The sequence below is a fragment of the Thalassophryne amazonica genome, chromosome 15 (genome assembly GCF_902500255.1).
Source record: "Thalassophryne amazonica chromosome 15, fThaAma1.1, whole genome shotgun sequence".
Classification (NCBI taxonomy): Eukaryota; Metazoa; Chordata; class Actinopteri; order Batrachoidiformes; family Batrachoididae; genus Thalassophryne; species Thalassophryne amazonica.
In genome coordinates this window covers 15,536,544-15,553,147 of record NC_047117.1, presented here as the reverse complement: position 1 = coordinate 15,553,147, position 16,604 = coordinate 15,536,544, and the positions used below count along the sequence as shown (strand labels likewise).

At 40.0% G+C, this 16,604-nt stretch overlaps 1 protein-coding gene across 1 annotated transcript in view; it reads right to left on the bottom strand.

Annotated features, from left to right (window-relative positions):
• Window positions 1–4,790: 4,790 nt before the first annotated feature.
• The window catches only part of LOC117525660 (guanine nucleotide-binding protein subunit alpha-12-like), a 51,884-nt gene continuing 40,070 nt past the window's right edge, over window positions 4,791–16,604 (bottom strand). Inside the window, exons 3-6 of the mRNA XM_034187573.1 lie at window positions 10,986–11,036; window positions 10,707–10,907; window positions 9,809–10,015; window positions 4,791–8,431 (exon numbers count right to left, since the gene is read on the bottom strand). Coding sequence (XP_034043464.1) covers window positions 8,270–8,431; window positions 9,809–10,015; window positions 10,707–10,907; window positions 10,986–11,036 — 621 coding nt within the window. The 3' untranslated portion in view covers window positions 4,791–8,269. The remainder of the gene's footprint in view (window positions 8,432–9,808; window positions 10,016–10,706; window positions 10,908–10,985; window positions 11,037–16,604) is intronic.

Sequence of the window (16,604 nt, the reverse complement as noted above, 5' to 3'; positions counted from 1 at the left end):
TCCCTCCCCCCGTTCTGTCCACCGCCGTTCACACGGTCATTTTCTCTCTCTGATTTTCATAGGCCTCCTTCAGCCTGTCGTGTTTGTGAGGTGCGACGAGCTTCTCAGCTTGTTTTAAGCTCCCCTGATTAAAACCGAAAACAGGTCAAACGCTGGTGGAAGATCTTTCAGCTTCACGTCACCTTGTGCGGAATTAGAACCTGCAGGCTGGGTATCACATTGTTGATCAGGTGGTCCAGATCGAGTTGATTCTATTTCCTGATCATAACTGTTAATTAGAGCATCCCGTCCTTCCACATCCACATGTCCTTCGTAAAGATATTTTAAATGAATCTGCCATCTGCTTCTTTGCACAACTTTCATCTTTCTATCTGGGATGTGACCCCTCGCTGTGCACACAAACACACAAGGGAAAAAAATGCAGCTCGTGAGTGAACGGCGGTGTATCTGACCACAGAACACAACGCCACGGCGCTGGTGAACAGAACGAAAAAAAAAAATAGAGAAGACCAAGAGCTCCTTTATGGACCTCCCTCATCTCATCCAGATTCCCTTTCAAAGTCTGTTTATTTGTTTCATCCCCCATCCCCAAGAGATGTTTTCCCCGCCGGTTGTTTTCTCTCAAACACATCCAGTGCAAAGACGATGCTTTGAAAAAGTTATGAAGGAAGAGGTTAGTTAACAACAAACATTACAGTTACAGTGATAGTTAGTGCAGTGTGGCTTTTAATCACAAACACAGTGACTAACACTGAAAGCATGCATACAGGGAGGTATGTCACTGCGCACACACACACACACACACACACACACACATTACAGGTTAATATAATATTCCAATAACGTACGTATGCATTCATGATTAGCTCCTCCTCCCCCCGGAAGCCATCTGGATCTTAATATTCAGGGTGAGAAGTGAGTTGCAGCCCAGCTGTGTCCTTCTGTTACGTACTAACACGCAAATGTTTGTCTTCATACAAAACTCATATTAGACAGAATTTTTGTTTTAAGAAAGGATAATGTGCAATGTGTGCTTATGTTTATGGCAAACCTCCGGTACACAAATGACTAACTGCTGCTTTCAAAAGACTAATTCGGGAACAGGATCACAAGATGGTATGAGGTCTGTCAATAAAGTAACGGTCCTTTTTATTTTTTTCAAAAACTATATGGATTTCATTCATATGTTTTTACGTCAGACATGCTTGAACCCTCGTGCGCATGCGTGAGTTTTTCCACGCCTGTTGGTGATGTCATTCGCCTGTGAGCACTCCTTTGGAACGAGTGGTCCCGCCCCCTCGTCAGATTTTCATTGTCTGGAAATGGCGGAATGAAAAGGACTTTTTTTTCCATCAGAATGTTTTCAGAAGCTGTTAGAGACTGGCACCTGGAAACCATTCGAAAAATTTATCTGGCTTTCGGTGAAAATTTTACGGGCTTCACAGAGACTAAGGTTTGTTAGTACAGCTTTAAGGACCCCTTTAAGGACGCTCGGCGCGCCATGCTCCGAGCTGCGATGATGCAGCACAAGCCACCGGATCATTTCTAAACGGATGGCTCTGTGGATACGAGACCGTCGTGTGCTCTTTCTCTGGTTATCACAAGAGCTGGACATCAGCCATTTTCCGGCAGATTTCACTTTTAACAAGAGATTTTGTCATGGAAAGCCGCGCGGAGGCTTCACGCGTCACGACCGATTCACTTTGGAAGCGAGACAAAGGAACACCTCCGTTTCGGCGTGTCAGAGGACAAGTTTGGACATGTCTGTCTCGGCTTTCAATGCTTACCAGTCCAGTAAGTATCAGTGAAATTGTGGAGAGCTGGACATGTTCCAACTTGTCCTTTATCACTCCGAAACGGAGGTGTTCCTTTGTCTCGCTTCATCAGCGAATCAATCATGACGCGCGAAGCCTCCGCGCGGCTTTCCAAATTTTTCGAATGGTTTCCAGGTGCCAGTCTCTAATAGCTTCTGAAAAAATTCTGATGGAAAACAGTCCTTTTCATTCCGCCATTTCCAGACAATGAAATCCGATGAGGGGGCGGGACCACTCCTTCCCAAGGCGTGCTCACAGGCGAATGACGTCACCGACAGGCGTGGAAAAAGTCACGCATGCGCACGAGGGTTCAAGCATGTCTGACATAAAAACATATGAATGAAATCCATATAGTTTTTGAAAAAAATAAAAAGGACCGTTACTTTATTGACAGACCTCGTAGGTTTTTTGGGTTTTTTTTGGTTTTTTTTAACTCATTAATTCTATAAATTAGTCATATTGTGCTCCAAAATCAGTAATTTCTGTGCACAAATTAACACCTGTTTTCCATTTGTTGGCCACGACTGCTCCTCATCATCACTATTGACTGCTTGAATTTTTATATATATATATATATATATATATATATATATATATATATATGTGTGTGTGTGTATGTGTTTTTTTAATCATGGGCTGAATTAGTTTGGCTCTTAACTCTGTGCTGTGTTATTACTCCTGCCCAGAGAAGCTCAAATTGAATTTTCCGGCTGGAAATTGAAAAGTTGAAATCTCCTGCTAAGGAAATTTGTTGACGGGAAAACAGCCAAGAAAGTTAGTTGCTTTAAAAATATTAATGTGGCAGAGTCATAATTGTACACTGTTTTTATTTGTCACACTGTAAAGTATGAATTAGTCTTCTTCCAACACAAATGACTGGAATATGCCACGTAGAAATATGAGTGTTGATCAGTGAGTGTTTTTGACTTCTGCTGAGCTCCATTATGTTTTTAGTCATGGTGACTGATCACACACGTTTCCAGTTGGCCCGTTAGTCAGATCTAAATTTTTTACCCCTGTTCTAAATCAGTTGCTAGAACATAAACACTTTTGCTGTTACTGCTTAATTCTCACTCATCAAACGCTCCTAACCTACAGTTAAAATGACTATAGTCGCAGTTTGAAAACAGTCTGTTTTTCTGTCCTGAGCATTAGACATCGCTCACACTAGAAAATTTTGGCAACTTTGTTAGCAGATGAGATCGAAAGGTTGATGCCTTCTTGCAGGCCCTGGAGCTGAGACTATCAGAGTGGAGTAGAGGTGTGTTTACACCTGGCTGAGTTTGGAGCTTTTTGCTTTCGCAATGGTGCCGAGTCCTTCTGAGCAGGTACAGCACTTGGGAAAAGTGTTTTTTTTTTCCCCCCCATTCTGGAGCTCAATGGACTCCCAGTCTGCAGGCAAACTTGGTGTACACACCAGTCCTGGGTTGAAAAGATCAATTCACCAATTTTAAATCAATTCTCATTTTAATTCCCACGGATCGATCCATACATCCAAAGATCAATTTTTTTCAAAAATAATACAAAATATTTATATATGCACTTCTCGCTAACATCACAAATTAAGCTGCAGTTGGGCCGTTGCACTGTTTCTGAGGTTGTGTATTAGCCATTTAAAGATGTTAATCATGACTACTGGGACTGTTTTTGCGGGAAAGAAACGAAAATCGTCCGCTGTTTAATTCACACAGTCATTTTTTTCCTTCTAACGTGCTATTTCCGTGGAACAGCGCACAAAGATTCTCTCGTATGGACTGCGGAAGTCGCGTTCTCCTGCTGCAGGTGAACCTCTCCCCGCTGCAGGATAACTTTTCTAATATCCGCGTTCTCCTGCTGCAGCATGTCGTGCAGCGAGTGCTGCAGGTGCAAGTTTTGTAGGGGAGAACAGGGCTGTTATCCCCCAGAAAACTTTTAAATTGATAACTCTCTGAAACACTATTGCTTGCATTTTGAGGGACAAATTTTGTGAAGTAGTATTAATATGTTGCATAACTAGACAATCATGTAACAGCTCAAAAAACAGTTTTAATAACACTAACCCAAATCGATATCGGACTGAATCAAAATAATTCTGAATTTTAAGAATTGGAATCAAATCCATTCTTGAAATTTGAATCGATACCCAGCTCTAGTCTCAAATCTTGATATCACTAGACAATTCTTTCTGTGCTCTGTGTGAAAACTGGTTGCTGAGGTGCTTCGCAAATGGGTTTAGGTAGCTGGGAGTCCAGATGAATGGCCAAAAATTTTGAACATGTTCAAAAACAACACTCGCAGGTTTAACCAAATTTTTTGGACTTGTGCTGATCTATACTGGCTACCATGCTGAACTCCCCTAACGTGGGAGACCTCGCCAAGGCCCTACTTGGGGAATCTCAGCTTTGACCTTGGCGAAATGAAAGAGCTGCTTTAATCATACACAAGAATCTAATGTCACTACTGAAAGATCAGAAGTAAGCCCTATATAGGCCCTGAGGACCACTGGTGTCTGTACTTGTCCCTAGATTCCATAGCATGAAGCAGGTGATAGTCTATGACTCCCTCTGGACAGGATGCCAGGCAGATGCAGGCTACTTCCTCAGCCAAGGCCAGTACTAATTTACAGCTGGGTGGAGTGGGAAAATGTTGAAGTTTCTTGTACAGGAATTGAACCCTAGTCTAAATATTGGTACCCCAATTCCTGATATCACTGAGCTGTGATACACCTGTTCTGCAAGATGGAAATATTTAGTGAAATCACTCATTGGAATCCAGAGATTAGCACTGGCACCAACGGGCCTCAGGGCTTAATAATAGAGGACTTACTTCTTCTACTACTAATTGGGTAGGTGTCAAACATAAACGCAGGTAAAACACATTATCTGTTTGCAAAGAAGCTCATTGTTGAGCTTCTTACATGGTAGTTACCAGACTTAAGCTGGACTACAGTTTCCTAGTTAGCCAGCAAGGAATAATAATCAGGCTGATAACTAAAAATGACTTCAAAACAATTTATTTCTGTGACTATAAACTGATTCCTGTTTGGAACATTTAATGATTTTATTAGATATTGTGCCACAGCTAGCTAATACGATGTTGCTTATTTTTGTCTTATAGTTTAGTACGATCAAGACAAAGTGAGTTTTAAATGTAGAAGCACGATGCAGAGTCTACTTTATCGTTGTGTGGCAGTTACATGGGAATGAATGGTTTCTTGGCCTGAAATGTAACCATACAACATGAAAATGTGAATGGACCTCAGAGTACAGTAATATGTTCTGAAGGCACAAACATATTTCAGTTTCACTGTGCAGTATATATATAAAAAAAACCTGTCTCACTGTTGTCACTGTTCACATATTTGAAGGATTAAAAATTATTTTTGGCAAACAGAAACTGTGAACAAACACATACTGCAGTTTCTTTCAAAAAATTTGCCATTTTCATTTTGTTATTGTACTGCTCACATAATTGTGCCTCATCAGTGGTTACATTGCCCCCTATGGTTCACAGTGGTATTGCAACTTGTGGTTATGTCACGTTATCTTTGGAGGATGTGCGCAAAGACTGCTCAAAACAAAAACAGGATACGTGTGATGTCATGTCATACATTTGTGTAATTAACAGCAAGTATTTTTGTGCCTTCGGGCTTCCTGATGTACAGTACAGAATTAGAGACTCTGCTACTTTTCCCGGCTGAGTCACTGTTGCAACGCGGACTGTAACGGCTCTGCCTGTTCGGGCACTTTCATATATTGTAACACGTTATGTGTTTTCACTTTTGACAGTTAGCTACATTCCCTGTTTTTGCGTCTGGTCTGGTTTGTTTCTGACACTTCCTGTCATTTTAATGTTCCAATCCTGGAGACAGACTTCCACCGTGAGCGCTACACATGTTCAATATGGCTGCTAGCAACGCGAGAATAAGGTCACCTGCAGTTCAGCTGTTATTTTTTCCTGTTCCCTTCACATTTACAGGATGAGGAACAGGAACAAGCAGTATTAATATGAATCCCTCAGAGCCTTCCGTAACGTCGGTGCTTAATAACCTGACTGCAGAAGTGCTGCGGCGATCCTGATGGGGATGTTGGTGGGATGTGGCGGAAGTGTAAAGACATGAAAGACGTCGGCTGAGAGATGAGCTATAATTCTTTCGGGAAGCTGTGTGCGTCCGTGTGTGCTGTTTCAACCCGAGAAGAGTCTCTAATTTGATCATCTGCTGTTTCTGCTGCGAAGCAAAAGAGACGAACAATGTTTCTGTTGTGCAGGAGAGCAGAGAAGAGAAGGGATAAGTCTCACTTTCTGCAGCTGTTCACCTTTCCTCTGACGCTGCCGCACAGAGGGAGGAGACAAGGAGGCGACAGCAGAGGAGAGGACAGGGAGCACGAGAGACACATCTCCTGCTAAAAAGTTGTTGGCACTGACTCGTGCAATCTCACCACAAAACAAAACATCATGACTGTCATACCCGCTCCCTTTGTCATATATGTACCATAAGTATTTGGACAATGACACAATTTATTTAAAAATTTGCTTCTGTACACCACCACAATAAGTTCAAATGTGCTTGTAGTGTTGACTTTAAAATTTAAGGTGTTGAGCAAAATGTTTGCATAAAACATAAAGGAATTGAAGCCATTTTTATACACAGTCCTTCCATTTTCAAAGCCCATAACTAAATGGACCAACTAAATACTACATATTATCTATGATATGATATTAAGTCAGTATTTTTCCAGGCAAATCATCGGTTTTATAGCCAGTTTTCCCTTGACAAGTCATGGGATGGATACATGAACATCAAGTGTTTTAGTATTTGGTGGACTTAATTTCTATCAATCATGAAGAAATACAAACAGTGTGGTACGGTATGCTAAATCTGTCAGGAGTAGATAATACTCAGGCAAAACTGACTAGCATTGCAAGAAACACACTGAACAAAAATATAAATGCAACACTTTTGTTTTTGCTCCCATTTTTAATGAGCTGAAGTCAAAGATCCTAAAACATTTTCTATATACACAGAAGACCTAATTCTCCCAACTGTTCACAAATGTGTCTAAATCTGTGTTAGTGAGCGCTTCTCCTTTGCCGAGATAATCCATCCCACCTCACAGGTGTAGCAAATCAAGATGCTGATTTGACAGCATGATTATTGCACAAGTGTGCCTTAGGCTGGCCAAAGTATAAGGCCACTCTGAAATGTAGATATTGAGTGAAGACAACAAGACACCCATGACAGTTCTGAAGGAGAGAGGCTTCTGTGGCTGACTGTGGAAACTGGGGATTGTGCTGCTTTTGCGGTTTGCATCACCAGTAAGACTTTTGTAGTGGAGTGGAGCAGAAAAAGTCTTTAATATGTATCCCATGTATCCTTTTGGCAAACTTCACCTGAAAGTTCTCTTGTTCATTTTAGATAAAATGGTGACTGCAACATACAATTTAGCACCTATCCAGTTACAGCTACAGAAGGCAAGAACTCCTTCAGAGTTATCTTATTCTTGATGACTTTCCTCACAAATCTTCCTCTTCACTCAGTTTGCAGCCAACTCCACACAGATTTTCTATGCTGTTTGTATTTCATAATGATTGATGGAAATGAAATCTAACATGTATACAGTGACTAGGAAATGTTCATGTATCCACCCTCTGACTTGCTGAAAGTAAACTGGCTGTAAAAGTGAAGTTTTTTTTATGAACAATAATCCCTATATTGAGTTTGTCCAATTACTTATGGGCTCTGTAAATGGAGAGACTCTGTAAAATATATTTTTTGTTAAACCTCTTAACTTGAATCTGAAAGTCTACAATACAAGCACATCGTGTTTCATTTCAACTCCACTGTGGTGGCATAAAATAGCAAAATGATCAAAATTGTGTCACTGTTCAAGTACTTGTGGACATGACTGTATTTTCGGATGAAACATTCTCCAACTCTGGCTAAACTTCTTTTCCTTCCTTCCTTCCTTCCTTCCACACTCAGTCCAGCTCCGTTTCAGCAAGCAGTCTTGTGTGGTTTAGTGACATGTTTGTCATTATTCATATATACATCCAAGAAAAAAAAAAAACACTTTCAGTGCTCATGTAGTTGGTGCTTTTCAACAAAAAATGGTTTCCTTTTCCATTTTTAAACATTTGCTTAAAGTGTTGAGGAAAGTGAGGAGACAAGTATTTTTCCGGCGTTCACACAGGTTAAATGTCAGGTCCTTTCTGGGCCTCCACAGGGGCCCGTGTGGGCCAACAGGCTCAGAGTCACTTCCTGGCTCCACGGGTTCAGAGTTGAGTCAGATCCACTGTGTGGATTATCTGGCTGCCCCACAGGTCAGTGTTATTATCTGCTCGCATGCCGCTGTGTCATGTCCAAGCACGAGTCAAGTGGGCAGAGTCAGCAGGCCGGGATTCATGGCGGCTTTCACAGTTCCTGTTCAGAGCAGCTAATGTTTGTGTCTGGGTGTCCTGGGGAGTCCGTGCCAAGGTCACTGCAGCATGATATCTTTGAGGTTCTCTTGCAAGATGGTGTCCTTGACGGCGTGGAAGACAAAACGAATATTTTCTGTGTCAACTGCGGTGGTGAAGTGGTGGAAGAGCGGCTTGCCCCGGTTTCGCCTCTTACGACTGAACGACTGCACCAAGAACGCCTGTGAGGGACAGTGACAGTATACGAGGTCTGTTAGAAAAGTATCCGACCTTTTTATTTTTTCAAAAACCTGATGGACTTGAATCACGTGTGCTTGCATGAGCCAACCATGAACCTTCATGCGCATGCGTGAATTTTTTCACGCCTGTCGATTGCGTCATTTGCTGGTAAGCAGCCTTTGTGTGAGGATGGGTGTAGTCTCTCGTCAGATTTTCATTGCAAGGAAAATGGAGGAACAACTTGAGCAGCGCAACTGCATCACATTTTGCCAGAAACTGGGCGACAGCCAGGTGGAAACCATTCGGAAGATTCAGACGGCTTTCGGTGACGATGCTTTGGGCATCACACAGATTAAGGAGCGGTACAACCGGTTTAAAGATGTCCGCACAACGGTGGAGAGCGAGCCACGCTCCGGTCGGCCATCAACACGCCGAAATGACCAGATCATTTCCAAAGTGAACGCTATGGTGATGCGGGACCGTCGTGTGACTATCCGAGAAATTGCGGAAGAGGTGGACATCAGCACTTTTTTGGCACATTCCACTGTGACAGAAGATTTGGCCATGAAAAGAGAGGCAGCGAAATTCATGCCGATGGCTTCGGCACGAAGCTGCTGACGGCGGAGCAAAAGCAACTCCGTGTTGAAGTCTCACAGGACATGCTGTGACATGCCCACCTCTTCCACAATTTCTCGGATAGTCACACGACTGAAAAGTCACCGAAAGCCGTCTAAATCTTCCGAATGGTGGAAGAGGCGGGCATCATTTTTCGGAGTCCAGCATGTCTCACAAGACATGCTGGTCAGGGTTGGCTAATGCAAGCACACGTGATTCAAATCCATCAGGTTTTTGCAAAAAATAAAAAGGTCAGATACTTTTCAAACAGACCTTGTACAAATATACAACCAATCATTATTTTCATAGTCAGTTAATCAGGTGGCCATTTTAAAGACTATTTTTACACCTCATAGTTTTTAAAATACCTATTTCAATTTCTCACAGAAGGGTTAAAGAGACAGAGGTATACCAACTGATCCAGTCAAATTTTAATATTTTTCTGTAATTAAATGACAACAAAGATTAATCAACCACCAAAAACACTTGGTAATTATTTTCTATCAATAGAATAAACATTTTAGCTCTAGAAATGCATGTGATACATCATGAAGTAACGCATGCTGAGTTCAAGTATGAGCTCAGTGCATCACATACTCACGATGACCCACTAACAAAGTTACATCGCCCTCTATGGGCCCACGCAGGATGCGTTAGCGCTTCTTCGTAAATAATAGCTGATCGAACAACATTCTTTGTAATAAGCTTGGTGCCTTGTGATAGTGAGAGCAGTTTGACAACATTTAAAAACTCTCTGCGCGTACCTGTACGTCCTCTAGCCTGCGCGGGTCTCCTCTGAACTCTGGAAAATTTTTGCTGATGTCTGCGGTGCGAATCTTTTCCACGAGGAGGTCGGTTTTGTTGAGGAAGAGGATGATGGACACGTTGAGGAAGAGCTTGTTGTTCACAATCGTCTCAAAGATGTTCATGCTCTCCACCAAACGGTTTGTCCTCCGGTCCTCCATCAAAACCTGGAATCGACATAAATGCGTCACTGCTTTCATTTGCGCTGCTTGTTAGCTGTACGATGAGAAACACGGCGTTGAATTTACCTGGAAACTGGGAAGGTAGAACTCGGAATAGTGGTTTTATTAACTCATTGGTGTATTCAGGTTAGATTAGATTATGTCAAAATATCAAAGCTGATGGTCCTCTCATTATGTCATTGGTACTCTTCATCTGAGTCTCCCTAAATAACTGTTTAGCGTAAATTGATTTCAGTAGTACCCAAGGATCCTCCAAAGAGACTTGGTACCAAAATCATCCATTTGTTACCTTAGGTGACTGTGTAACATCCAAAACTCACAACTATACACTGACAGGAAATGCCAGACTTGGACCTTCATTCTCCTGCAAAGGTGCCACCATTGTCAAACACCTGGCAACACAAGACACCAGCACATCCTCCCAGACCTGCCCTGACCTCTTGCTGATGCAGCAAAAGATCATGTTGGAACAACGTGAACAACTCAGGGTTCAGAATCTATGCCAGGAGACATTTTCTTTGACTTTTTCACTGCTTCCTTGACAAGGAAGTTACAAACCCATTTTACATCCAAATTCCATTCTAGTAGAATAATTCTCAAACTATGTGACTATCCTCTTGGATCTACTTATTAGCACTGTGTGAGTGCTAATAGTAATAGTAGATCGCTTACATACCTGGTCGTACTCAGATGATGAAACCATGAAGAGTATGGATGTGATTCCATCAAAACACTGGAACCACTTCTGCCGCTGGGACCTCTGCCCTCCAACATCCACCATCTTGAAAGGAATCTTCTTCATGACAAAGTCATGCTCAACGATGCCCTTCGTTGCCTTCCTCGCAAACAAAATGTCTTGCTTGTTTGGGATGTAGCTCTGAAAGACAGGGAAAAGTATTGCAGCAGGGAAAGCATTGCAGAGACAGCACGAATTTATCCAGTCGGTTCGACTCACCAGTTGACCAATACGATCCAAGCTGTCCAGGAAGTATTTGACTGACTCACTCTGCAGATAATAAGACAAACATCCATTACAACCACAAGACAGCGGTGAGTCAGCCTTTCACAAGATAGCAGAATTACAAGTGCCAAAAAATAATCTTCAAGTCATATTTTCCTTTATTTAGTCTCCATTTAATGGACCCGCTGAAGAAAAAGTGGTCACCACTATCCAGGCTTCTGTGGGATTTTGAATGAATGAAAACTGTTTATTTCGAACATTTGATACAACAACAATTACAAGATAGATCAGTAAAGACAACAACAAAAAAGCTCCTACTGTGTACCCAACATGTCCGAAAAGGGGTAGGGTGAAGCATCAGCTTATTTATCCCTACCCCTTCTTCCCCACAACCAGTAATACCCTTTGCCACATATACACATAGATTCCTACACACCTAAACAGATATCAATATATATATATATATATATATATATATATATATATATATATATATATATATATATATATATATATATATATATATATCAACATACATACACACATATATACATATATACACATATACATATACACATATATACACAAACATAAATATACACCTACACATACCTACTTACATACAAAATACTATATATTTACAAGCCGAAGCAAAAAACAAAAACACCCTAACCCTCATTACCCTTCCTCCTCCCTATACCTAGAAAAAAACCATATTTTTGTACCGCTGTTTGAACTGGTTCATGCTTGGACATTGCTTGAGCCCCACTCCCAATCTGTTCCACATCCTCACCCCACAGACAGAAATACAGAAACCTTTTAATGTTGTTCGTGCCCACTGATGCTTTAAATTAAATTTCCCCCTCAGACTGTAATCCCCTGATCTGTTAAAAAACATATTTTTAATATTTGCTGGAAGTAAATTGTTTATTGCTTTATACATGATTTGTACTGTTTGAAAATGAACCAAGTCTGTGAATTTTAAGAATTTGGATTGTAAAAATAGTGGATTTGTATGATCTCTATAGCCAGTATTATGAATAATTCTTATAGCTCTTTTCTGCATTACTGATAATGATTGTGTTGTACCTTTATAAGTATTACCTTTATAAGTATTACCCCATACCTCTGCACAGTACTGTAAATATGGTAAAACCAGTGAGCAGTAAAGAATGCGGAGTGAGTTGTGTCCAGAATATGTTTCGCTTTGTTTAGAACTGAAATGCTTCTTGACAGTTTACTTTGTATATGTTTTATATGAGTCTTCCAGTTTATCTTATCATCTATTATCACCCCCAGAAACTTATTTTCATGTACCCTTTCAATATCTACCCCCTCGACTTGTAACTGAACCTGTATGTCTGTATTACAATAGCCAAATAACATGTATTTTGTTTTACTTACGTTTAATGATAATTTTTCTGTCAAACCATATTTTCAATTTTCCCATTTCTATACTGATCCTCCTCAGTAACTCCTGCAAATCCTCCAAATTAACGGTGCAGTTTGCTTAATTTTGTTTGTATGACACAATGTCAGTGTTCAAGTTTGACTTCGAGGTTCATATCAGTGTACATGCTGATTTTAACTTTAACCACAAGCTGTTACATTTTTGCTGAATTTAAAAGGTATATCATGCAGTTTTTGAGTGAAAGATGCATTTTTCCAAATCTGTTTGTATTCGTTAACATCCTTCATGCCTTCATTTTTGTCAGTCTGACTTGAACCACAAGCTGTGGATGTGATTTTTCATTGAGACTTCAAAATTCAAAGCATGTTTAAAGAGTGTACTCACAATAAAGTAGTGGGTATAAAATCTATTTTCAAAAGTGTCTTTACTGGATCTTTTGCACGCAACACTGACACCAGAATCTGTTTCTGGTAAAATGGGACAACAGAGGTAAATTGGACAAATTCAGAATGAGGACAAAAATTTCCAGAACAGTTCAGTTGATGAGTTTGTTAACAGACTACAGACTTTTGTGTTATTTTGTTCAGTATCTATATTATAATAGCCAAGTATCCTCTGTGTGTGTGTGTGTGCGTGCGTGTGTGTGTGTATGGCTTCGATCACACAGAAACCAGGAAGAGCTGACCTTTGCCTGTTGGTATGCTTATGTATTTTGGGTCAAGGATGAACGCTGCGAAAACAGAAAGTTGATAGACAAATATTATTGGAAAAATGAGCAGTTTTAGCTAAGCAATAAATAATGGCTGTTGTGCTGTAATGCACCATGGGAGTTTGAGGTTTTGGGTTTTTAAATGTTATTGTGGGTCATGTTAGTATAACAGTGTTGTTAATGTTATTGATTTGTGTTTTTGTAGTTCAATTGGTTTAGTCAGTGTAGTTAAGTGTCATGTTACCGGTACCATGACTGAAATGTATTGCATTTGATGTTTTCTGCCACCGTCTCTGTTTCTGCATGGTAGTGTATAAATACACTAGCATGTTGCCCATGGGGATCCATGGGATCAAAATTGGGTAGTGTTTATAAAACAGGTTTTTTTCAAGGGTGCCAATAAATTAACCCTCTGGGGTCCAAGGGCATTTTTTGGACAGTTCACTCGCTTGGCATAAATGTTTTGTTACTGCTGAAAACAGCTCTCCCTGCATCCCACAATCAAGTTTTATGTCTCTTTTTTTCAGAACCTGTGCTTTCAGAATATATATGTTTTTGTTGTGTTTTATAAGTGCAATAAAGGTTTACAATCAAAAATAGGAAAGGTAAAAATTAAGCGAAAAATAATTTTCCACACACATTTATTCAAAACACACAGCAAACTATAATAAACAACTGTTTTGACACTTTATAAAAGTAATTTGAGGACTTTTGTTAAAGACTGCACAACAAAAAGGTTCAAACAATAAACACAAATGCATATTTTGAACAATATATACAAAATGGTCTATGCGATTTGTTGTCCATTGACATGGTAAACAGTGCTTTACGCCAAGAAAGCAACAGAGTTATCCAGTAACATCCATCCATCCATCCATTTTCTTCCGCTTTATCCAGAGTCGGGTCGCGGGAGCAGCAGCTCAAGCAAAGCCGCCCAGACCTCCCAGTAACATTCACATGCAAACTAGTGGAGCAATCCTGATAGTTACACACTCTTTGTTTGAGCACGTGAGATTGTCATCAGAGGCTCTCCATCTGCTTTCACTGATCACTGTGCATAATGGCACAGGGCGCACTGGATGTACTCATTGGAGCACCCAGGGGGCTATTCAAATGGGCCAACTAGTAACATATCACTCCTGAAAGCGATCTTTGGCTTTTCACGTGAGGTAAATCTGCCCTATGATTGGATTTTGGAAAAACATGTGACGTGAACTAATTCCGATTGGACACTCACATTGCGCACGTCATCACACAGCTTCTATGAGGAGTACAAAGATGGCCGATGGCTGGCTCGAAAGTCCACCGAGTTAACTTTACAGCAAAAAAAAAAGAAGTAAGTTTCTATCTCATATCATTCAAAAGTTATTTATAATTTAATAAAGCTTGGTCTTAGCCGTTGTATATGACGGCGTCGGCCCCAGAGGGTTAAGCAAAGCTTGTATAATTACTTGGAATAGCAAATGAATCCAAAATGTTTTTAGAACCGTAAACTTCAACAATTTTTAGAAGAGGAACTCAACCTTTTTTTTCCTGTTAAATGTTATTTTTGAATGTTAATTTGCTGTCTTAATGGATTTATAAATTGTTTAGGTTCTTGCTATCATATATACACACACTCATCTTCAACCCCTTAGTCCAGTTAAGGGTTGCAGGGGGCTGGAGCCTATCCAAGCAGTCATACAGCATGAGGCAGGGTACACCCTGCACAGGATGCCAGTCTGTCACAGGGCTCATATGCACACCATTATTATTATTATTATTACTTTATTATTATTAATTATATTTTGTCATTTGATTTTTAAATAGACCACAATAGACATAAGGGTTTTCACTTTCTTGTCTTATTCATGTATTTTTAATGTGTTACAATTATAATATGTACTTACACTGAACTTGCTAAATAAAATCACACACACTCACACTTTTAATATAAAGATGATTTACCGCCCCCTGCTGGAATGGCATGTTAGTCCAGAATGTAATTTGTAATGTTAGCTAATATCTGTAGTTTCTCCAAAAATAAATAAAAATAGTGCTATCAATGTGACCCAAAATACATAAGCATATGAAACGGCAAATGTCAACTGTCCCCAGTTGCATGCATGCAGAGCTTTTTGTTTTTCTGTATTCTGCTGCAAGTAGGTGCTTTTAATTTTTACACATGCACCAACCGAGACGGTGACAGAAGACATCAAAAGTAATACTCTTTTCACTCATGGTAATGACAACATGACACTTAACTAAACTGACTGAACCAACTGAACTACAAAAACATAATAAATTAATAACACTAGCAACACTGTCAGTCTAACATGAATCACAATAATGTTTAAAACCCCCAAACCCTGGTCAGCTAAAATGGCTAATTTCTCCAAAAATATTAATCCTATCAACTTTCTGTTTTCACAGCGTTCATCCTTGACCCAAAATTCATAAGCATACCAGAAAATGTTAGCTGTCCACATTTGCACGCACAGAGACCTTTTTGTTTTCTGCATTCTGCTGCAAGCAGGCGCTTTTAATTTTTACACATGCACAAACAGACGGTGGCTGCTGCAAACAGGTGCTATAAAGTTTTACTCTTTTCACTCATGGTAGCAACAACAGGACACTTAACTAAACCAATTGAACTACAAACATACAATAAATTTAACACTAACAACATTGTTAAACACAATAAATCAATAACACTAATAACACTGTTAAACTAACACAAAACATAACATTTTAAACCCCATACCCCCATGGTACAGTGCAGCACAATGTCCACTGTTTAATGGTTAGCTAAATTTGCTAATTTCTCCAAAAGTATTAGTCCTATCAACTTTCCGTTTTTGCAGCGTTCATTCTTGACCCAAAATACATAACCATATCAAACAGCAAATGTCACCTCTCCCTGGTTTCTGTGTGATCAAACCCATACTAGCGCACACATGCACAGAAGTCACTTAGCTATTATAATATAGATTAAGACATTAAATTAAGACCGTGAATTAATATTTAAAAAAATTACATAATTAACAGGAAATAAAAGGGTTGAGTTCCTCTTCAAACAACTGTTGAGGTCTAAGGTTCTAAAAATATTCTGGTCTCACACACCATTCCAACTCATTATATAAGCTTTGCTTAATTTATTACCACCCTTGAAATATGTCAGCTACCTATTTTATAAACACTACCCAATCTAGAGCTGGTGAATCCCCACGGGCAACATTCTAGTGGGCAATATGATTTACAATTATTGGCAGTTTCAAATTGAATAAACTGTACACAGTGCAGTTTCATGCTGAAGTGGAACAAAAGGATATTCATACAAAAAAAAAAAAAGGCTCGAGTCTCTCATGGGCCGTCTGGGAAAACTGCAGGTGAAATTTGACATCTTTTTCAGAAAGGCCTTCTTTGTGCTACTCCACTATGAAGCTGTATAACTGGTGATCCAACAGACGGCTTTTACAATCACAGCCAGATCAGTCTAGAACTCCTTCAGAGT